The 23,806-nt window shown below is 45.0% G+C and overlaps 1 protein-coding gene and 1 long non-coding RNA gene across 2 annotated transcripts in view; both read left to right on the top strand.

Annotated features, from left to right (window-relative positions):
- Positions 1–15,193, top strand: part of PTH1R (parathyroid hormone 1 receptor) — a 125,091-nt gene extending 109,898 nt beyond the window's left edge. Inside the window, exons 8-13 of the mRNA XM_014945122.1 lie at positions 1,866–1,926; positions 3,484–3,550; positions 7,710–7,804; positions 9,948–10,089; positions 11,345–11,386; positions 12,531–15,193. Of these exons, the coding sequence (XP_014800608.1) occupies positions 1,866–1,926; positions 3,484–3,550; positions 7,710–7,804; positions 9,948–10,089; positions 11,345–11,386; positions 12,531–12,893 (770 nt within the window). The 3' untranslated portion in view covers positions 12,894–15,193. The remainder of the gene's footprint in view (positions 1–1,865; positions 1,927–3,483; positions 3,551–7,709; positions 7,805–9,947; positions 10,090–11,344; positions 11,387–12,530) is intronic.
- Positions 15,194–17,962: 2,769 nt separating this feature from the next.
- Positions 17,963–20,402, top strand: LOC106889746. Its single transcript, XR_001412390.1, has 2 exons — positions 17,963–19,199; positions 19,277–20,402. It is a non-coding gene; the product is annotated as an uncharacterized LOC106889746 (long non-coding RNA).
- The last annotated feature ends 3,404 nt before the right edge of the window (positions 20,403–23,806 follow it).

Raw genomic sequence — 23,806 nt, 5'->3', positions numbered from 1 at the left:
TAAATTGGAATACCACCAAAGATATCAGGGAAATTAGATGCATTTAAGCCTTTGGTAGCTCAGCCGGTAGTTTGGAACACGCACGTATTTTTCATAGATAGATGATTAACAGTGAGGAGGAAATAGATGGTGCCTGTTACAATAAATCACCGCCTTCCCCAAGCTTCCATGTGCTCATGGGTTCCTAGAGCAATAGGTTAAGTATTTTCTTTCCAACACCATCGCAGGGGATTTTGTAAAGCAGGGTGCATTCCTTATAAATGTATCTTTGTCGGCGGCGCTGCCGCCCTGGTCCTGAGTGAGGCTCTGTGTTTAATTATTTATGCTTTCTTATATTACCATGGCATTTAAAGGTTCCAAGCAAGATAACGGCCCCGTTGTCCACGTGTGTATGAGACAGGCGTCCCCCTTCCACACCCCAGCTCAGGAAAGCATCCGTGGTCAGGAAAGCCTTTAAGCACCCTAATGAGACTTAAGTGCATGCTGAAAGTTAAGCGTGTGCTTATGCACGCCGAGCCCCAATGAGCTTGGGCTGTGAACAGCATATTTACAGTCATTGGTGATAAATGTCGCCTTTATTTATTTCTTAATTATTTTTTTTTTTTCACCTGAAAGGGGCTATTCTTCCTGAACTTGTGGAAGCTACTGTGGATTTGATCCTGCCTTTTAAGGGAAGCCAGTAGGGGACTCAGTTGTACAAATAAAGCAGAACTGGACCCTAAAAAAATAAATAGAAGATTGCATTTGGATACTGGTGATTTTTTTTTACTTCTCACAGGGAAAAGATGATGCCCAGTGTAACTGTGCTGAAATATGGATGGTTCATTGGGGAGAAAACCTTTGGCTAGAGCATTTTGCAAGCGTTGCCTTAAATTCTAGCATTTGTCTGCTTTGTGCAGTGAGTCTCTCACACTAAACAGAGCTCCTAATCATTCCAGCCCTGTGCTGGGAGAAATGGTCTCAGCCTGATTCTGTAGAATCATAGAATCAAAAAATCATAGAACCATAGAATGGTTCAGGTTGGAAGAGATATTAAAGACCATCCAGTGCCACCCCCTGCCCTGGGCCGGGACACTTCCCACCACACCAGGTTGCTCCAAGCCCCCTCCAACCTGCCCTTGAACCCCTCCAGGGATGGGGCAGCCACAGCTTCTCTGGGCAACCTGGACCAGTGTCTCACCACCCTCACTTTAAAGATTTTCTTCCCATCTGAATCTCCCCTCTTTCAGTTTAAAACCATTACCCCTCATCCTATCGCTAAACTCCCAGATCAAGAGTCGCTCCTCAAAACTCCAAAGGTGGACTCCAGATCCACCTTTCCTTCATCAGGGGAAGGGAACAAATATCTCGGGAAAGGTGTGCTGCAGAAAAGCCTTCCCTGCTTCAAATGGAATGAGTTGGCTTGAGCAGGTATCAGTCACCCAGGTTCAAGCACTACAGGCTATGTATTGCTAGAAGAAAGGCATGGGACCTTCATTTATCCTGCCAAGCCCATGATGCATCTCAGACCCTGGTCTGAGCATCTCCCCAGCACAAACCAGGAGGTAGTTTAAGCCTGGACCACTCCTGGCCAGCAACTTGGGAAAGCAAGCTGCTCCGTTTTGAAAGCCAGGAGAGTTCAGTAGGGTGGACATGTCCAGACCATGACATTTGTCTTCCAGAAAATGTTCCCTGCCACTACTGTGGTTACCATTTCGACTACAGAAGAGATGCGAGACCAAGGCTGGGCTTTCCTGGTCTAAATTATGCTTGAATATTTAAAAACTGCTTCTTCCACCTTCCTCTAGCCCAGTTCCACCTGGGCTTATGGTAACAGAGCCCTCTGGTCCCCCTACTCACCCACTTTGACCTGTGTTTATTTGCAGGACTCCCTGCTGTATTTGTTACAGCGTGGGCCAGCGTGAGGGCCGCTCTAGCCGACACAGAGTAAGTCACATTGAATTTTCTTTTCTCCCTTTTACTTGTGATGCTTTTGTGGGGGTTTTGGCAATGGCGAGTTTGTGGGTGAATCAAAAGGAAAAAAAAAAGGGAACCAGGCAAAGCCAGAAGTGTTTTCTGTTATGAATTTAGCAAACTTTTGGGGGAGTGTGCGGCAGGGAAGGGTGAAGTGGGTGCCACTTTCCTACCTTTCCTTTAATTTTACAGAATCTGAGAATCATGAACACCTCTAGCTGTTATCCCAGCAAAGAATTTCTTCCTGAGTTCTCATCTAAAACCCCCCTCTTTTAGTTTAGACCTGTTACCCCTCATCCTATGGCTCTCTGCCTGTTTAGACCTGTTACCCCTCATCCTATGGCTCCCCATCCTGATCTAGGGTCCCTGCCCAACTTTCCTGGAGCCCCTTGAGGGACTGGAAGGGGCTCTAAGGTCTCGCTGGAGCCTTCTCTTCTCCAGGCTGAACCCCCCAACTCTCTCAGCCTGTCCTCACAGCAGAGGGACTCCGGCCCTCACAGCATCTTCGTGGCCTCCTCTGCCCCTGCTCCAACAGGTCCATGTCTTTCTGATATTGGGGCTCCCAGAGCTGGATGGGATTTCATCTCCAAGCTTGGAAAGCTGGAGTAGCACAGCTACTGAAGTGTGACGCATCTGCATTGGCACAGGTTCATCCTGGTAGAGCCTTACAGTCAGCACTGGTGGTTTCTCTGCCCCTGCCTTTCGCTTTCCTTGAAGAGCTGCCTGGGCAGCATTTGGCCCATGAAATAAAAACTGCAGCTGCCATGTGGGGGCTGTCTGGCTCAGATAAAGAAAAGCCTGTGGCACTCCTCTCTCCGTGGTTGGAGAGAATTCAAATGGAGTAATTAACACTGAGTGACCTTATTCAATGGCTGCTGGAAAAGCCTAGGAGGAAATAGTGTTCAGCCCCATCTTGGCAGACGGAGGACCGTAGCCCAACATCCACACCACCAACAGTTTGCCCTTCCAATCCTCACTTGGATAAGGGCTGAAGATGAAAGAGAGTTAAAGAGTTTTGTGGGGCATGGCTGGGTCTCATTGCAAGAGCAGGGCTGAAGAAAGCACAGGAACTGAATATAGAACCCCACAGTATTGTCCCCATAACCATGTCTTCAGACAGGACCTGTTCCTGTGGAAAGTTGTGTGGGTTTATTCCAAGGGGTAATAGGCATTTCAGCCTCTCCTGTTCTCATGAAAGCTGGGTTACACTTAGTGTATTTTCTTTCCTGGTAAGGAGGTGAAGAAGAAGTGGAAAAGGGTGGGTTCCTGCCCAGAAGGGACAAGTCTCGATGACTGTGGAAAGAGCCATTCCACCATCTGGAGAGCATAACTTTAAATGTGTTTAATAGTGGTTTCGGTTTTGAATAGTAGAACAGCAGGAGAAGCCATGCTGACTGAAGGCAGGGTCCTTCCACCACACCAGCCTTTGGAGGAACCCTTCCTTCCAGGGTGGATTTACCCAATAAGACACTTGAGTTTATTGCTCTTTGTAACCAATGGTTTCCTGATTGGATGTTGATCTCTTCTCAGGTGTTGGGACTTGAGTGCTGGCAATTTAAAGTGGATTGTTCAGGTGCCCATCCTGGCAGCTATCGTGGTGAGTACCGGTTGATTGCAAGGGGTGGGAGGCTGTCCATTTGGTCAAGGTAGGCTCAGTGGGAAGAGTTGAGCCAGGTTGCCCTACTATAATGACCCTGATAACCCAGCTCCTGCCTTAATAGTGTGTAATTTCTGTATGTCCAGTCTAAGGGTCTTTTATTTTACCTGCCTGTAAGTTTGATGGCTGCATATGGCAGCGGGGTTTATCAGTGACTTCAAATTTTACTTACAAGAGAAAAATTACCCAGGGGTAAGACCCTAAAATCATTGATGGAACAAATATTTAAGCCAATAGTTCCAACCTGTGTGATACTGAAAACCCTCAGGGATCATAACACGTTCTCACCAGGCATCTCCAGTGGGAAGAACTGGAATTTGGGTTCTGTAGCTGAACCAAACCTTTTCCCCAGGTGTGCTTCAGTCATCAGATTGTTTCAGACTTGTCTTTCTGAACTGATAAAAGTTTGGGAAACCGCAAAGTTGGGATCGAAAGTTAAACCATCCCAGCTATGATCAGTCGTGATGTTAACCACTGATGGAGGGTTACTTCTACCCCCACCCGGGAGCCAGAAGGGACAGAAAGGATACAAGTGACATTATCCAGACACAGAACTGAGGTCTCACAAGCTGGAGAGGTCATTATAAGATAAGATTGTCTGCACAAGGGGAATTCGGTGGGTAGTTATGTGTTTGCTTGAGCAGGGTCCTAATTAGCTAGAGAACCTGCTTTCACAGTTTTCATGAATTTCCCTCTGTCTTTCTCTGTCATTCTCCATTACTCCATCTTCTGATGGTCAGAGGAGTGCATTCCAGAAGGGTTTGTCCACTCCTACACCTCCTAGTCCCCCTTTATATTCATCCACTAGTAGCTGAGTGGAGTCAGTAAGAATCTCTTTATAGTTTTCAGTGGGTTTTGCATCAAACTCTGCATACTTCCTTCTGACTGACAAATCAGGAGGCCTTGGAAGGTGATCAGTGTGGGTGAGAAGAAAATCAGACCATCTGCATACAAACAGCAGGAAAGTTTCTGAGGTGAATATGCTCATATGGGCACTTAGATGAGCTGCTTTGGACTTTGAGGGGGGGAGATTTTTTTCTTCCTCAGAATTTTCTTTTGGTGGAAATTCTCCACCTGGCTCTACCAATCAGTTTTGCATCTTGGAAGAAGCGAATCAGCGAGCCCACATAGTGGTCATTGGAAACAGAATAGTAGGATGGAGAAGAAAGTTCAGATAGTTCAACTAGATGAATGCCAGCAACCCCATTGCATTTAATTTAAAGCCCAATTAGCAGAGGAGAAAGAGCTCAATTGAGGCTCGTCCTTGTAAAAATAATGTTTCTCCATGAGGCTCTGCTGGGCTTGTACCCTGGTTATTTGCAAATGCAGCTATTTATCATGCAAAAATATTCTGTGGGTTGTTTCTGTTTAATTTCTGTGGGTTCATATTGTTCACTTGGCCGCCTTTTCAATTCCCACACTGGCTGGTCATATGTTGCTGGACTATGTTATGCATTTTCTGGATGTACTTGCAGAGAATTTGGAGGATGAGGGGCTTAAAATCCCTCCACTCTGCTGCTGGCTTTGATGTTACTCAGTTGTCTGGATTTCTTTTAAAACTTAGCACACATTTCAGGAAGTCAGAGGAGTTTCCCTCCTGACTGTGATAAGGTTGGACATCTTCAGTTTAGCTGACAAATGAAGAACAAGATCCCACTTTTGAGCCTTTGAAGCTGGAAAAATTCATACAAGAAACAAAGCCTGCCTTTTCTTTTTTTTCTTGGGGTTTGTTTTTTTTTTTTCCTTTCAGATTGGTTTCCAATGAAAATGAATTATATGCCCCCAGGCCGTGTGCTTCTCTGCCTGTCGGTCTATCCATCCCTCCCTTCTAACTTTTGTGCCAGTCAGTAAATTCCAACCAAATGTAACTAAGGGAATGGGGTTGCATGGATGTTAAATTCCCACAAACCTCACGGAAACAGTCAAGTAGATACGGGAGAGAAATTCTACTAATGCCCCTTCAAGGAAAAGGGTGTAGTACAACCTTACCCCCTTCTTAACACAGAGGAGAGCTGTTCAAAATGAACTTGCACCTCGTTAAAGAAGAAGGAATCCAACCACAGAAGACAAAGCCGTAGCAAACCAGGCCGTGTTCATTCAGTGGCTCAGGGAACTACTTGTTTAAACAGTGGGGATAATTAACCGTTGGAACGACTTACCCATGGTTGTGGTAGGATCTCCGTCATGGAAACACAGAAACCCAGATCTGCTATAGCTCAAACAAAAATGAATACAAGGAGGTCTTATGGGCTGCGTTTTGCAGGAGATGAAACTAGAGGTTCACAATGGTCCCTTCTGGCATAAAACTATGAGCCTGTGTGTGGCATGGTAATTTGTGTCCTTGAAATGCTGTTGTACTGGCATCTGAGAAGTCAAATGAGTCCAGAGAAAGCCATAGGCATCGGGATTAGCCCAGCAACAGGGATCTGCCCAGTGCAGACAGTTACACAATGGTTCTGCTTGTGGACTTGCTGTAGCCCCACAAATGGGTTTGTCTGAGGCAGCAGCAGGTAAAATCCCAACCCCTGTGAAGCCAATCTCTGAAGAGCTCCAAAAAGCTGAGAATCCCTCAAACATGTCCCCATTTTTCATTCTGTTAAGTGGCAGTATGAGATGTTGCCCTTAATGTTTTGCTGCAGGGGGCTCCATGGGCATGTTCCTGTAGGACTCGATTAGTTTGGCTGAGCAACTAGATGTGTTCACAGATGGGACTCCTTACATAGAAATTAGATATTACCTCCTTACCATGCTTATGAGGTCCATATTAAACACTCCTCCAGAGGGAGAGTTAGCAGTAGACATATAAGTTTTACAGTTATATTGCCCTTCTGCATTCTTGATCTGTCATAGACTCATGGAAAGCTCCAAAAAGCTGAGAATCCCTCAAACATCTCCCCATTTTTCATCTCTGTTAAGTGGCAGTATGAGACTTGACTTAACTTTTTGCTGCAGGGGGCTCCACGGGCATGTTCCTGTAGGACTTAGATTAGCTTGGCTTGGTTCTTGGTTCATAGATGTGACTCCTTGCATAGGAATTAGATTCCTCATTACCATGCTTATCAGGTCCATATTAAACACTCCTTCAGAGGGAGAGTTAGCAGTAGACATAGCTTTTGCAGTTATATTGCCCTTCTGCATTCTTGATCTGTCATAGACTCATGGAATGGTTCCTGTTGGAAGGGACCTTAAAGATCATCAAATTCCAACCCCCTGTCCTGGCCAGGGACACCTCCCTCTAGACCAGGTTACTCAAAGCCCCGTCCAACCTGGCCTTGAGCCCCTCCAGGGATGAGGTAGCCACAGCTTCTCTGGGCAACCTGTTCCAGTGTCTCACCACCCTCACAGTAAAGATTTTCTTCCTTATTTCTCATCTAAATCTCCCCTCTTCCAGTTTGAAACCATTCCCCTCATCCTATCACTCCACGCCCTGAAAAAGAGTCCCTCCCTCTCATTTCTAGTTAGGTCTACTCTACGTCTTCATCATGGTGCAGTCTGCTTGCTCTTTTGCATGTGGAAATATGGAAAGGCATCCTACTAATGCTTCTCTCAGCCTGAGGAGACCTTCATCGTGGGTGGGCTGCAAGAGACAAATATAACTTAATTTCACTCTGGTCCCTGGACCTCAAAAAAATAAGTTTGAGAGGTTTATGAGGCCATGAAAATGACCCATATCACTGTAGGGAGTTTTAAAAAAAGATGATGTGAAAAATACTGAGAGTTGTCTGTGGTCCATACCTCAGAACACCTGGTAAGCACTGCCTTATATGTTGATATCCTGCCCAGTCATCAGGTGTCTGCTGGGCTCGCTAGCTCAGATGTAGGCCTTTCCATGTGAGATGCCCACACTTTGTCAGAGAATATCATTCCCTTCTCTCTCTCAGCCACTGAGGTTAAACACAGCTGACTAGATCCCACCAAACACCGGGTCTTTCCTGTGGAACTCACCCCTTCCACAGGATGAGCTCTCCCAGGAGGAACTTCATACACAGCACCACCAAGTCATTCTGTGACTCATCTTGGGGAAACCATTGACTAAACAACATTATCATCGTCTGGATCTTTTTTTTAAGAGTTATCCTTTCTTTGTTGTTTATTCCAGGTAAATTTTATTCTTTTTATCAACATTATCAGAGTCCTAGCAACCAAGCTACGAGAGACGAATGCAGGGAGGTGTGACTCAAGACAACAGTACAGGTGAGTCACGTACCCTCTCCACTTTTGGGGAGATGTCCAAGTCCCTGTTTCACTTCCTTGAGCACAGAGGGAGCCCAGAGTAACTAGTTCATGGTGTCTACACTGTAGACCCCTAAAATAAGGTGAGAAGAATGCTATCTTCCAAGTCTGATAACGCAGAATGAATCAATGGCAGTTTAAACATCTCCTAAACCTTTCAAATCCAACCTGGGGGACCTGCCTGATAGGTTAAAGAGAGGAATTCAGTCTCTTCAGCCAGTTTGGAAGTGATTGTGCTGGCCTTGAACCAAGAGCCAAAAAAAAAAAAGCACTGCTTATGCTGTTGAAGCCCCTAAAATTTGTACCAATGTATTTATTTCTATTTATTTCCCTCCTGTGCTTTGTAAAACTCAGTCTATTTGTTCAATCTGCCCTTTAGCGGGTGTTTCAGGGCTTGTGCTGAAATGAAAAAAGTTTCCTGACTCTTTGCTGGAAATCTGGCCTTTCCTTGTTTGTTTTGTTTTCCTTTGTCCTGCCAGCTCTTCTCTCTTGATAATTTAGGGTATTTGTGGCATGGTCAAAACTGGACGGAAAAAGCAGATTGCTGAGACACCTCGGCTGCTTGAGAGCTCCTGAGGCTTCTCATAATCTTCTGAGCTGGACTGACCAGCATGACACATGCAGAGGGGGGAGAGCAGAATGATTTGGGTTGCAAACCATGAGCTCATTGCTACCATCTCACTCTCCAAACACAAGACGTTTCATTTGAAGCAGGAATGAGATTTGGCAAGAAAACACCTCTCCATTTTCCTTCGCTGCCCTGTCAGGGTTCTGATTTATCTATTTGTTTATTTCTCCCTGGCTGAAGCTTGCTATTAATTATGGTTTGGATGGGGCCTTCTCCTTTTAATGTGTTAAATTCCCTCAGTGGTTTCCAGTTGCTGGACGGAGGAGGTACCGGGTCTTTCTGGTAGTGATGTCTGGCCCTTCTCAATAATTGCCTGCACTTGGTAACTTGCTGTAACTCTTGGCACAAGCTTTAATCCTTCAATTAGCATCACTTCCAGGCAAGGCTGGCTCCCTCAGGAGCAAACCCAGTCAAGTACTCAGGGTTGTATTATTCCTTCCCCCAACCCCCAACATTGATCTTATGCTGAGATGGAGCTTCTTCTGTAAATAGGAGCTTTCTAGGTGACACTGCAGTCCAAAGCACCCCCTAAGACTGTTCAATTCCTGCGTGAAGAGCACAGATTTAGATTAGATCTCAGGAAGAATTTTTTCACTACGAGGGTGGTGAGACACTGGCCCAAGTTGCCCAGAAGCTGTGGCTGCCCTATTCCTGGTGATGTTCAAGGCCAGATTGGATGGGGCTTTGAGTAACCTGGTCTCCTGGGAGGTGTCCCTGCCCAGGGCAGGGGGTGGGACTGTATGATCTTTAAGGTCCCTTCCAACCTAAATGATTACCCCACAGTGCACTGTCCTCCTCCCCATGATATCTGGAACAATTCTGCTCCCAGATGCACTTCTCTCTCCACCAGCCCTGCTCGTTGCACAGGAGGCACTAACCCAGGGTGGTCCTTCATGTCTTGCCTCAATAAGCAGGCATAATTGCAGAATTTCAGAATGGTTGAGGTTGGAAGGGACCTCTGAAAGTCATCTAGTCCAGGTCTCCCTGATAAGCAATGTCAGCTACTGCAGGTTGTGTAGGACCACATCAAGGCATTCAAAGCAGAACCATCCACAGGGACAAGGGGATTTCGTGTCAGTCAGAGGGCTAGAAGCAGCAGTGCACTTTTCTTTCCAGTCACCCTTCCACCCTCTATCCATGAGCCTGACCAAAGGCTGGAGATAATCTGAGGCTGAAAAAGACATCTCAACATCTTCATCTCCAGTGCATGGGGGCGTGCATGTGGAGAGGGTTAGGCTGGCACATCAAGCCATGCTGGAGGATGGACTGTCACATGCCATAAGCAACAGTTTGAAACTGCAGGTGGACACAGTCCCTGTGTAAACATAAGATAGCCAACACCAGCCAAGGGGGCATGTGAGCAAGAAAGAAACTACGTATGACTTGTGTCCAAGGTATGAGGTGGACAAGCCTGCTGGGAAGGTTCATTCCATCCGCTAATTTCCTCTGTGTCTTTCTCTTTCCTTCTTGCTGCAGGAAGCTGCTGAAATCTACCCTCGTCCTTATGCCTCTGTTCGGCGTTCACTATATTGTTTTCATGGCTATGCCATACACAGACGTGTCAGGGATTCTTTGGCAAGTTCAAATGCACTATGAAATGCTGTTCAACTCTTTCCAGGTATTGTAACCATTAAACTATGGGGGAAAACTACGAGAATTTCAATGAGGGCAGGAGGGAAATGAGAGTGGAAGGTGTTGTCTTTGGAAGCAGGGCTGTTTTTACAATACACCAGATTTCATTCACAAGGTGATTTGACAGTATTTTAGCATCAAGTATGTCCCATATTTGCAAAACACAGCATATAGAAGCTTAGTGTGTCCAACAGAAAATGTTCCTGTTGAAAGATAACTTTCCCCACAAAATAAACCCCTGTAGATCCAGATTAGACATAGACTGGTAGAGATCCACAGAGACATGTTGTTTCACATTGGCTTCCAATTTGCTTGTCCCAAGTTGTCTTTCAGTCCTGTGAATGGATTCCTCAGTTTTAGATTTGGGCAAAAGGCAGGTTCAGTTCCAGGACTGGTCCTCCAGAAGACACAGCAGCAGCAAAAATACACAACTCTCTACAAGCAGAGCAGTGTTTGGTCATCACTGCACACCCTCCCCTGAGAGATTAACTTCTGGCTCGCATGGTGCTACCTATCCTCATAGTTGACCTGTGTGGATGATGAAAAATGGACAGTGGGTCTGTCCAGATGACAGTTTAGGGAAACTGTAAGGTAGAAGGGGACCAAGCACACGTCCACGTGCTTTCACAATTCCTCTTGGGTGCAGATGGGACAAAATAGTGGGTGACATCAGCAAGACCTTAGTAAACTGTTGGCCAACTAAAAGATGTGGGTGGTTTGCTCACATCTGAATTCCTTTGCTGATCCCACTCAGCCAGTTCTGCTCCACACATGGGTTGCCCCTCTTCCAACCAGGGCTGGAAAGGTCCCCATCAGGGCCATCTTCCACCCCTCCCATCCTGCAACAGGATCAGCTATGTGTGAAACACTGGAAATGTTTATCCAATATGCTCATAAACACCTCCAGTCAGGTAGACCCCACCACCTTCCCATGCACCCATCACCTTCTCAGAAACTTTGCAAAAGATCTGGGGGTGAAAATGGACTTCTTAGCTAAACCATGACCCGGAGGACTTATATAGTCTACCTACTATGTCAATGGTCTGCAGGGAAACGGCTGTGTTTATCCATCTCTCATACACTACTCAATAATGCAAGGTTTCTTATGCATATTACATGCAGCATATTATGAATAGCATTGATTTCAGAGGAACACAGGACACTGGGCAGCGCCATCAGGAGAAAGAGATGACCACATGCAGCAAGATTAACGTTGATATGTTGTTTCTTCTTCCTTCTAGGGATTTTTTGTTGCCATCATATACTGTTTTTGCAATGGAGAGGTAGGTCACCAGTTTCTTAATTATTTCCCTCCTTTGTCAGGCTAGTTCCACACACAGATGGGAAAGTGGATGCACATCAGCATATCCTCACTTATTCTCGAGACGCAACCCTTTTTTGCACCCAGAGAAAGATCTGACAGTCCACATAGAAAGTTCATACCCTTGGTTTTGATCATGTAAGACATGCAGGTCAATATGTCACCAATAAATGAGCTACTGAAAGTAGCTAATGGAGAAGAAAAATGTTTTTTTTTCCTTTCCTTTTCCCAGCACAAGTGCTGTTTAGTGCTGCTTAATTTCAGATCTGTGGCAGGAAGAAAAGTAGACTGATAGAGTAGCTGCCTAACGAGCAAGCCCTGTTGATTTTCTAGGCTTTTTTGACCTTTGTTTCTATTTCCAGAGTGATATGATTTAATGTCTTTGTTTCCATTAATTCCCTCTATGGCTGCAGACTAAGTAACTAGATGGTCAGTGGATGCACACTAGGAAAGAACAGATACTCTCATCAGGCTGGTTCAGCCTAAGTTTATGTACTTTAGGGGAATATGCAACTAAAAATATGCTGCTTATGTTCTACAGAATAAAACCAAGATGAAATCCACACCATAAGGGGAATTGATTTCAAATTAACTTCAGCTATGTAAAAGTGAGACACTCAGTTGTCAGTGCAGACACCTCTGAAGGTGGTTAATCCCACTTGTATTTGAAGCTCATGGTACTTTGAGATGTCTCACTCCTGAGCGTGCTGCTCGGTCTCCCTTAATCATAGAATGGTTTGGTTTGGAAGGGACTTTAAGATCATCTGTTCCAACCCACTGCCACGGTCAGGGACACCTTCCACTAGGCCAGGTTTTTCAAAGCCCCATCCAGCCTGGCCTTGAACCCCTCCAGGGATGGGGCCTCCACAACTTCTCCCTGGGAAAGAGCTAACCCATATTTTCAGTTAGATGTTTTCAGGCATTCCAGCTTCCCAATATCAAATATTTCACTTGGAAAGGGCAGATTTGATGTAAATGTACTGTTCCTTCCAATTTCACACTCCAGACAGTTTCCCTTCCATTCTGTCTGTGGATACTGTTGCCTTCTGATGACTCTCTGCTCCTTTCTCCTCCCACTCATGTTTTTTTTCCCCCTTTTCTCTCAGGTCCAAGCAGAAATAAAGAAGTCATGGAGCAGGTGGACATTAGCACTTGACTTTAAAAGGAAAGCACGAAGTGGGAGCACAACCTACAGTTATGGACCAATGGTTTCCCACACCAGCATCACAAATGTAGCCACAAGAGGGGCACTTGCCCTCCATCTCAATACGAGACTTATACCAGGGACCCTCAATGGACACCGGAATTTGCCAGGTTATGTAAAAAATGGCTCCATTTCTGAAAACTCCATGCCTTCTTCTGGACCAGAGCAGTACAACAAAGACGAGGAGTACCTGAATGGCTCTGGGCTTTACGATGGAGACAGACCCACAGTACTTGTTGAAGAAGAAAGAGAGACGGTGATGTAAAGCGAGGAGGAGAACAAAAGAAGCAAAAGGATGAGAAAGGTTCCTGGAGAGCATTTAGTGGGCAGAAGAATATCGGGCCACACATCGGATGCTGAGGGTTTCCATACAGTTTCTCTGTTCTGTGGAACGAGAGGTTAAGTTATATGGGGAAAAAAAAAAAAAAAGGCAAGCCACCAATGTGGCCAGCTGTCGATCACATACATATACTCAGTGATCTACGTCTCTCTGGTGTTAATGGAGGCAGGGTTATCCAGACCCACCAGCCTTGCTCCCTGCTGAACAACAGAGATACTGCGAGTTCGCGAGGGAGGGTTGCAAAGCAGCACGTGGTCCTTGGACCTCTTGGAAAGCGTGGGCGGCCAAGGAGGACAGGAGTCTCACTCAGTAAAGCAAGAGTCTCCCAGGGAGTGTACAGAGCCACCTTCTCGTGAGGGTACAAGCCACCCTGGGCACCAGCCTCTTCAGTTTGGTTTGCTCTTTCCCTGTAAAGTCTGCCTGGTAACACACACAACACTGATCAAGACCCCTTGGGGGTCGTAGCTTGCCTGATCTTGCAGACAAGCGCTCAACTTGGACAGCTCGGTACAACCAGTTGCATGTTCTTCCCTTGGGCAATCTCACTCTTTGGCAAAATGCTTCTCTGGGGCGGGTGGGTTTAACAGCTCGTGGCTGCCGGATGCAGGCAGAAAAATCTATCCTACTTTCCCTGACCTGAGTCCCAGTAGCAAGCCAGAAACCAGTGCAATTTTAGGATGGAAAATGTGGTTATCAGAACGTGTGACATTTTTTTTTCTTCCAGACGCAGCAGTGGAGAGGGGCCCACCAAGTGGGTTGGGGCAGGGCGAGGGATTTGCAGATCTTGGGTACGTGTGCCTGTGCATGTGTGTGGCTAAAATCAGCTCAGAGGGTAGTTAACTGAGCCCTCCCTTTTTGTGGATGCTCATGGAAAGAGGTTTCAGTCATTATTTAAACTTTTAAATTGCTCCTCATTCTCTCTGAATTCCCTGCTTTTCTCTCATCCAAACCCCCATGAGGAGAAAGACTCCATCAAAAGTCTTGTCTGTATCACCCAGAAGCACAAGCTGCTGGATACATCCAGACAAACCTACCTTCGGGAGATTCAAAGACAAAATTTGCTGGATAAAAGCACAGGAAACGTTTGTGGATGGTTTCTGAAGCATTTTGATCTCACTTGGCTGTTACTCAAATGGAGCGGGAAAGAGAGACTGGGCAAGTTTGAAGTTTCTATGATTCTATAAAGTTTGCAGAAGTCCTTTAAGATGTAGGTGGGGCCGATGGGATAATCTGCTCTCTATCCTGATCTTCCTGATACAGCTGCTGAGTCACATCAACCAACACTTCTGAGATGCATCCAGTTGAGGGCAAATTAAGGGCTAACTTCCCCAAAATTCTGAAGGAGGTCAGGAAGAGCAGTTGGGATCTGGACTCCGCATCCCATATCTTCTTTAAACAACCTCTCAGGTCAGAGCCTGATCCAAAGTCCAGTGAAGTCAAGGAAAAAAACCCTTCTCCCTTTGACTTCTCTGAGTTTTGGATTCAGACCTGGTAGGGGATGTGGTGTCTGAGACACAGTCCTCTGTCAGGGACTGAAGCACTTCTCCACCAACGGCAGACACACACGAGCAGTTCTTCAAAACAGTATTTATTTGTGATGTTCTTTTCTTGTTTTGCCTCATTAGAATAAGTCAAAACTCATCACAACCATTTACCACCAAATGGCAGCTGTTGAAATGTCAGGTTTTCAAAGAATACTCTTTCTTTCATGGTCCCTTATTATTGTTGTTGTTGTTATTCATATAACAGTAATAACAATAGTGTTAGACAGAACTTAAGTAATCTTGCGAGAGAAGTCAACCCCAGTGAAAGTTTGGCATGGAGAAATACCCAGCTCTGCAGAAATCTGGGTCAACCCAGCTATGCTCACTGCTTGCCTTTTCCTCACAGATGCTGGTGTGGCTTCTGGAGGCAATCAAAGGGGGCAGAAGTTACTAAAAGTTGGCTGTCAGAGCGTGTACAGCTCTGCTTTATTTAGCATCCCTTGTGGCTGAGCCGCCGATGCGAGAGAAGAGCACTGAATATGCTGGCTCTGGCTTTCCACCCTTCCAGAAGTACGTTGTCCTTAAATCCTGCCAAGTAGATGCGATGACCCTCCTGATGTGCTTGCTCAAAAAAAAAAATTTCATAGTATCATTTCCCTGCTGGAAAAAAGAAGAAAAAAAAAAAAAAAAAGACCAAAAAAAACCCCCCATCAGTGACTCACTATTTGCTTGTGTTTATTACTGAGAACTCAAGATTAATAACATGTTTGACAATCACTTAACAAAGTTCAAGGAATTAGCAAAAGCCATGAAATTATTTATAAACAAATACAACACCCCTCATAAAAGGCAGCCCTCACTGAAATGCATTCATCACTGGATTATTTAGAACAAATGTCTAAAATGTGTTGTTAAACATAGATAAAAATTGCACGCACCAGAGATTTTCAGGGGAAAAAAATCTTTTCTTAATCCTTTCAAATCATGCATAATACATAATACTTAATCCTACAAATCATACATAATAGTAGGGTTTTTTTCTGGGTGTTCATGTGTATGAACAATATTCATGCAAAAATTGGGACCTCTTCTATTCCCATCCGCTGCATCTCAATCTACTTTTCCTCTTGAGTCCTTCCTGCTTGATCTACCTCTTTTCCAGATGGACACAGAGCTCTCAAGTGTTCCTCAGCCTTGTGTTTCTTAAGGTTGACTTTTGGCAGGAGCCTTGTCATTTCTGCTTTGTCTGGGTATGTGCAGACGAGTGTTTTTACACCTTCCATGTACTGCTTGGTCTTGGTTCAGATGAGATCATGTCTTGTCCTATTCCTCACCATTCCTCAACTCTGCTTCTTCTTGCCTGATACATATTAGAGCCAAATCAGTTCACAAAGATCTCCCAGAATTGGACTCTTCAGCCAAGAATTGGCTTCGTTTATCTGTTTATGGGCAGTTGGCTGAAAGTTGTAGAACATCCGCAGTGCTGGTAAGAATTTTCCATTTTTTAAACTGAAAATACATTAAGAGGGAAGATCTCCAATTTTTATTCCTGTTTATTGTTTTGACAAACTCAAGGGCTGGATTAAAAGTTTTTAAATTTCAGGTTCCAATGTTTCAATAACTTAAGAAGCTTCAGTTATAAGTTGGGTTCTTTTGCTTTTTCACTGGCTGATTTTTCTGCACACTTTCCACCTAGAATTCATTGAAAGCTTCAAGTAGAGTTACTGATGATGAGAAGAGTGATCCTTTAACTCAACTGAATCTCTCACTATGGTCAGTGACTTTTTCATCTGAGATAGGACTGCATGAAATGAGAGAAAGTACTTGAAGAGTTGACCTTTACAAGAGGTTGTATGAACCTGTGAAGTCTTATTATTGCTTCTTACTGGTGCACATGGTTTTTCCACCTGTTGGTGCACATGAGTTGGCTGAAGAGTAAACTGTGCTCTTGTCACAGAAAGTTATGCAGCAGTAACATGGTTCACATCCTCTCTTTATGACCTTATCTGAATTTGGCGACATTTTAGCTGTAACAGGAAGCAAAAAAAAAAAAGTATCTGTGGCAGTACTTTCCAAACTTGGAGGGTCTACATCCTGTGTCACAAATTGGTGTTGCATCGATGACTGCAGGTTGTAAACTGCTCAGCAGCTGAGAAAGATTTGCCTTTAAGGCCATGAGCAGGTTATTCTGGGTCTTCACCATGTCACTTCCCTGCTGACAGCATCTGCTAGAGAAAAGATCACGTTGCACCCTCAGGCAGGTCTAGGAGAATTGGCTTTTTTCAACAAGCTTCATGCTGGAACAGGTTTGTTGTTTGATTTTATTATTATTATTTTGCTGCTACTTCTGATGGGTTGCCATGTTCCACAGAGTAAACAGAAGACATATATGATATCCCTGGCCAGCTACAGAGCTTTTCAAGCATCCAGTGTGATTCTTCAGACAGATTTTATATCTCATTCCTCTAGGGTGTCTTGAAATGAGAAAAAATATTAAATTGTACAGGAAATGAGTTTGTGAAAGACCCTATAAATAAATTTCCATCATGATTGGCCATGGCTGTCTGGATTTGCCTGGAAAACATAATGGTTCATAAGCTGTAAAGTAAAATAAAGAGCATGTCTATCTCTGTTGACATTCATTGGAAGGCAATTCTCCTGGTTTTGCCCATGGAAGTGAAAGGCTGAACCTGCTGGACAGCCAATACAGTTGGCCCAAAGGAACATTTTGTTTTGAGGCAGCAAATCCTGCCATCTGCATAAAAATTATTGGGCTTATCCTGCTCCACCCAAACTATTTTTGTGGGCTCTCATAAAATCAAAACTCAAGCTCAGCTCTTAGCTAAAGGTAGGAGAGAAAAAGAAAGCAGAGGTGAGTTGTTGCAAAGACACATGATCAGCTGGAGAATCCAGGAAATGCAGATTGAATTTGGTTTTATTAAGGAAAAATAAAAGGGAAAAGAAAAGGAAAAAAAAAATGCAGGTTGTCATTTTTTTTTCTTTTTCCCCAAATAACATTCGGTTGGCCAGAAAGTTTGAGCCAGAAATCTGGTCTCCTTGATGTTTCCATGTGCTCCTTGGCGTCTCCGTAGGAAATCTCCCCCAGGCCACTGTGAATGAGTTGGGATCGAGATAGAAACATGGACATGCAGCTCAGAATCCACCTCGGCCTATGACCAGATACTGGTCCTTTAAAGCTCAGAGATGTAAAGCCATCTTGTGCTGAAACAGAAATATTGCTTTATTTAGTGGTCAACCTCATTTTAATTTGCTGTCTCTATATCAAGCCTTGTAAGAGGCAAAGGGTGTCCTAATCAGGGTGCTGCTTTACTCAATGCTAATAGACATCTTCACCGGCTGCTCTGTGGTCTGTAGGTGGTTTAGGAGATTTTAGAGCAGGTATCTTCTACTGAGAGCCCAGGAGCTGAAGCTGGGACTGAGATAAGACCTTTTGGCCATGGTAGAAGATTCCCATGTACCTACTTCACCTGTAGTGACCAGCAACCATGGGTAGAAGATTCCCATGTACCTACTTCACCTGTAGGTGAAGGCTGAGTCGTTGACCAGCAACCACTTTAGATCTTTGAGGCTGCTTGTCCCTAGCAGGTAGAGAAGCCCACAAAATGGACACCAGGAGGATGGACAACCTTACCCTCTATATTGATCCCAAATTCAGGTGTGTTGGAGTCCTCCTCCACACTTCATTCCTTTTTTCCAAACTGATCCTACAAAGCAAGCCCCAAAAACTTATTTAAAGAACTTGGTTAAGCATTTAATCTTCTATTTCAGCTGGCTTTTCTCTCATGGCTAGAAGCCAATCTCAGCTCTGTTTCAAAACCAATCCAGAGCATCAGGATGCAAACATGATTTGTTGAGATAAGCTGCACAGTCTTATAGTCTCATCGCACCCATCAGACTGGGCTCAGAGCACAGGTAGAAGGTTGCTCTGCCAAAACAGTCTTTCATTCTACATGGATTTATAAGAAAAAGGCACAGAGAGCAAGAAAAAGGCTGTCTGTCTTTACGCCACATTTAAAAAGGGTTATAAATGATAAAATAGTATGTAAAAGTTATCTTTTTTTTTAGTTCATCAGGTTCTGTTGAGTGTTCTGATGGTTTCTGTGCAGTGTCTGGCTTCTCCTGAGCCAACAGAGTTCTGTGGTGGACAGAAGAGCTATAAAGAGTGGACAGAGTCAGTCAAAGCCTGTCTCTGGGGCAGGACAGTTAGAAACAGACCTGATGTTGACTTTATATTCGTTGGCAGAAGGCAGGAGCTACTCCACTGAAGTTAATCAAGTTAACTCGGTCTAATGCCAAGGCAAAACAGATCTGAATCTAGACCACAGTTCAGGACTCATGTACAATTTGCATAATGGAATTAAAATAAAGCTTCCAACTCTAGCTACAGAAATACTCTGCTGAGAATTAAAGACCGTGCTTGTTGTATGGGATTAAATAAAAGGACACCCAAGGCATCAGCTGTCACAGAAAACAATCCAGTTTTGTCAGTTCCTGAGCCACACTCAGCTGTTTCAATTGGTAGGGATTTTTCTTCACCCCTTCTTTCTTTTCTTTTCTATTCTATTTGCATATGAACTCAGATCCTTCAAGTCTTCATGCTGCCTTCCAGGTTCAAGCTAGCCCCGCAGTATACAAAGTTCAAGATAATGTCAACATTTTGTCAGGACTTGGGAGGCAAGTGAGAAAGGAATGTCACAGGGGAGCATTAAAAGAAATATCAAATAAGGTTCCTCTGAAACCTTTCCCACGGACCAGGGAAAGGTCTGCAAACCTTGGCACAGCCTAAAAGAAATATCAAATAAGGTTCCTCTGAAATCTTTCCCCCGAACCAGGAAAAGGTCTGCAAACCTTGGCACAGTTCATCCTCCACCTGAACTCGCTCGTGTTTTGCTCATAGAAGATCTTCAGCCATTCTGTATGATCTGCAAAGCTCACACCACATCTTTCCGCTGGCTTCAGAGGACTTGGGGTTAGAGATGGCACACTGCTATTTAAATATTCTTGTTTAATACAAGTTTAATATTCTGATCTGCTCACGTGGTTTCTGCATCCTTTTCTAGGTTGGTGCTGCTTCGGGGCACACTTGCAGAACTGTCTCTTGAACTGCCTTTGAATCTGTGGCATTTTGTAATTCCTGCACCCTTCTGGGGCCATCCCCTCTCTGACCACATCTCGTGGTGGCATTCGGTACCGACGGGCAGCGATGCTGCTTTGCAAGGGAGCCAAAGGCAGCATTTGCAAGAATAGAGTACAACAAACTTGGTCCTAATTCAGAACGGATTTGCAAAGACTCCAGGGAGGCAGGGCAGGGCTGGAAATCAGCTCAGCATCTGGCAGGGGCCAGGAACAAAAGAAAAAGTCATGGAAGAGCTGACCCAGATGATCATAAGTAATTAAGGAGTCTTATAAATCTGGTTTCCTTTCGGGCAGACCTCTCTATTCAGCACAGATCTGACAGAGGTAGACTCTATTGCACAATTACACTTTCTCCTCAACAAGGGATGACTTGAGAGAGCAAATGGGGGGCACGTAACAAAGTCAGTAAAATTTTCTCTTCTTCTTTCACCCTCATTGGCACTTCGCCCTTCTCTTTTTTCACCTGAAAAAAAAGGGGTACATTAGGACAACCTCAACATGAGAACCTGGAATTCAGACCCATTTTTCCTGGGTCCCACAAAGTAACTTCTCCCTGTGACCGTAGCAATTGTTTCCCTGGAACATTAACTAAGGAATTTGATGGTGTTTGGTTGTCTACCTCAGACTGAGGGTTAATGAGTCTGGGCTAGCAATGTGGTGTGCAATAGCACAGATGTGCTGGCATGAATTTGGGCTTAAAATCCTGACCCCGTGAAAATCGACACCAAAATGTCTGTTGATTTCCATGGAGTGGGTTTCACCCATAAATTCTGAACGAGAAAAAAAAAAAAAACCTAGAAAATTACCTCGCCATCCCCAAAACCTTACTTGCCAACCATATTTTAGGGTGACCTTTTTCTTTAGAGCAATTAAAAAACAGAAAGCAGAGATCAAGAGGTAGAGGATTGGCAGTCTTCTCTCCTGAAATGCTTCCCAAGTGACAACATCAGACTTTTGTATGGGTGTCAGCTTCTACATGAGGGGATTTAGGATGTGGTAGATATTTGGCTAGAAAAAGACACAGGATTAAAATGTTTGAGATAGACGGGATAAGCGTGCACTGGGTTTCCAAAATGCCTGGGCCTACATCCTCTGAGATAGAGATACAATATCCACTTGAAAGATGCTTAAAACAAGCTTAAACGAAGAGTGTTCTCCAAATAGGCAGACCTCAGGTGCCTACAACAGAAGACAAAACAATGACTTCACCAGAGAAGCAGCATCTATTTAAACCAGAGCATTACGACAGGCATGAGCCCTTCTAAATATAGAGTTGGGTGCTTCTTACCAGGCCAAGCTTTTACCTTTTTATTTTCCTCTGTCAAAATTAATCATTCTTCCTTGAGAGCTGCAGGGAAGGATGAAAATGAAGCCATTTGTTGTTAGAGGTGGAATGTTTTAAAGGACAGGTTGTATGAGGTAGAGCTGGCGGGAGAGGGAAACCAGCTGGTGGCAGAAGAGGAAGGACAGGAGTAGCCAAGCACCGTCACCCAAACCCATCCCCATGGCCCATCCCCGGGTTCAGAAACGCTATGTTGATGTCTTGACATCTGCATGAGCTGGGGCCTGCACGAAGAGACAGATCTGCTGCTAAAACTCATTGCTTCATCTCAGCAACTTCAGGGTGACCCAGCCACGGTGGTCACCAGAAGTGATGGGGTCTGGGCATTAGCAAAAGGACTTAGCCATTCCCAGAGGTCTGCCAGGCTCTGTCCAGGGAGTCTGTTTTTAAGATATTAGCTCCTTTTTTTCTAGTCTGAGGAGGAGGCAAAGGAGATGGGGTGCGTTCTACCCCCTCTGACATGAGCGCTTTCACAGAAGTGGTTTTTAAGGCCTTGTTTTACCTCAGAAGAGGGACAAAACTGAAAAACTAAAGGACGAAACTGTGATTTCTTTCTATGGGGACATTGCGGAGACATTGCCTTGTGTGTGTCGTCAGGCAGGCATTTGGTTTACATTCCTCCACTTCTGCTTTCTGTATGGACCAAAGTAACAAGCGGAAAATGATAAACCACAGGTGTATGTAAAAGGGAATTAAAATAAAAAGAAACCTTTATTGATTCTCATGAAATGGTTCTTCTGTGTCTTTTCCTCAGAATGGGACTCAGAGCCTTTAAAAACCCTTCAGGGGCACCCTGAAGATCATTGACTTCCAACCCTCCTGTCATGGGCAGGGATACCTCCCACTAGACCAGGTTGCTCAACGTCTTCAACATCAGCATCAGATAACATCCAGGAGAGAGAATGACCACCTTGCAGAAGGTGTTCACCCTTACAGAGCTCCTCACACTCATCCCAGGGAGATGTCTGCACTACCACTTTAGTGTGATGCCCCAGAAGGTCTGACTCCCATCCCATTCCCATTGCTTACACACAAGCAGATGTCACCCACAGGTTCTAACCTGAACTCTGGATCTGGCTAGAGATATGTGGGGTATAATCCAAATCTTTGCTTTCAGCCAGGCTTTCTTTCATTTGAATGGAGAGGAACAGAGCACACTGCACCTCTAGGTGTCCTGGCCTCAATTCTTTCCAAGCACAACATGGGTGACTTCAGACCCAGTACAAACTGGTAAATGAATGACCATGTGGATAACAGTTACTCAGACAATCAAGCTCAGTAAGTTTGAGTCTTAATCTCACATTAAGACTGAGTGTTGGCATTAAATGTCACTGGAATAACAGGGGGCATGGCATCTCTCTGGCCGTGGCCCTAAACGTCAGCTGGAGGATACAGCAGAAAATTGCAGAACAAAAATAAAGCAGTGGCAAAAGGCAAACTGGGCGAATCACCCTTTTGTCTCTCCCTAGTCCCGAAGCACCGCGCGCCTTCTGGCTCCGTTGTTTGACTGTGGTGACAGTGGCTATTTTGAAGGATGCTCTCATGCCACCCGACACGCTCACGGTATCGGTGTCACGGGGGAGCTCCTCGCTGCATTCACAGCTGTGCCATGCCTTCATCCCGCACAGCACAAACAATGTGGGGTGGTTCCTTGGAGCCCTGCCCTGGCCCAGAGAAAAAGGCTGTAAACTGGGCACGAGCAAATGCTGCTCCTCGTGAGCGTGAAATATAATCACAGCCAAACCTAACTGGTGGAGACCTTTGCAGAATGTCATCTCCACCGGCTAAACTGCGCAGTACTTCCAACCACTCTTGGGAATTCATTCCTCCTGTAACCTTTCCCCTCTCGTTTAGCCCTTCCAAAACCAAATGGTTCCAGAGTCCACAACTAAGCACTCAATTTTTGTTATACACAAGGCCCAAGTTAGTGGCCACTCTTGCTTCATGCAGCCCTACATGAGACTGGGGCCCTCCTGTGCTCCACAAACAAACTGTGGATTAAACCAGTTGATGCCAACTGCCACCATCCTTCATTGCTGGTTCCACACAGCTGCTTTCCTCCCAGGTCCCACACAAGCCAGAGAAAATGTGACTTTTTGCACCATCACGTTCTGAGGCACCTTGGGTAACAGGCTCACTACGCTGGGCTGTTTATGGGCAAAGGGTGAAGCAAGGGATGTTGGGATGTTGGCATCTCCTATGTTGGTCACATGCAGGATGTCAAATTACACAGAACCGTTTTGCTCATGAAGCAGGAAAGAAGATGACCAACACAGTGAGCAGTTCTCCTGCCATGGACTTCTGGTGCGAAGAGCTGGCAGAACAAAGATGGGTTGGATGCGTTCAGCCTGAAGTTGGGCCGAACCATAAATGTAACCCTCTCCCAGCGAGCACCTAAGCATATCTCTAGATACTCAGCCATTCTACTCCCACCCATGCTGCCAGAAGTGTCACTGTTAAGATGGTTTCTCTCCTTCAACTCTTTTCTGTGCTTTGAGCCAACAGTTGAACACAACCAGGGGCAGATTATCATGGAATCACAGAATCCTAGAATGGTTTTGGTTGGAAGGGACCATTAAAAGCCAACTAGTCCAATCTCCCTGCTGTAAACAGGGACACCTTCAACTAGATCAGGTTGCTCAGAACCCCATCCAACCCAACCTTGAATGTTTCCAGGGATGGGGCATCTCCCACCTGTCTGGGCAACCTGGGCCAGTGTTAGATTAGACCCAAATGGTCTTAGATGCAACCTAGGTGAACCCAGGAAGGGAGGTAATGATACCGAATCAAAGACAGGTAAAAAAGCCAGATCTAGATTGACACAGAAACATGCATATTTTTTCCTCCATGAAAAG

This window comes from Calidris pugnax, unplaced genomic scaffold (genome assembly GCF_001431845.1).
Source record: "Calidris pugnax isolate Ruff unplaced genomic scaffold, ASM143184v1 scaffold54, whole genome shotgun sequence".
Taxonomy (NCBI): domain Eukaryota; kingdom Metazoa; phylum Chordata; class Aves; order Charadriiformes; family Scolopacidae; genus Calidris; species Calidris pugnax.
Note: the sequence above shows the minus strand (reverse complement) of the source record. Positions and strands in the feature narration are given on the sequence as shown.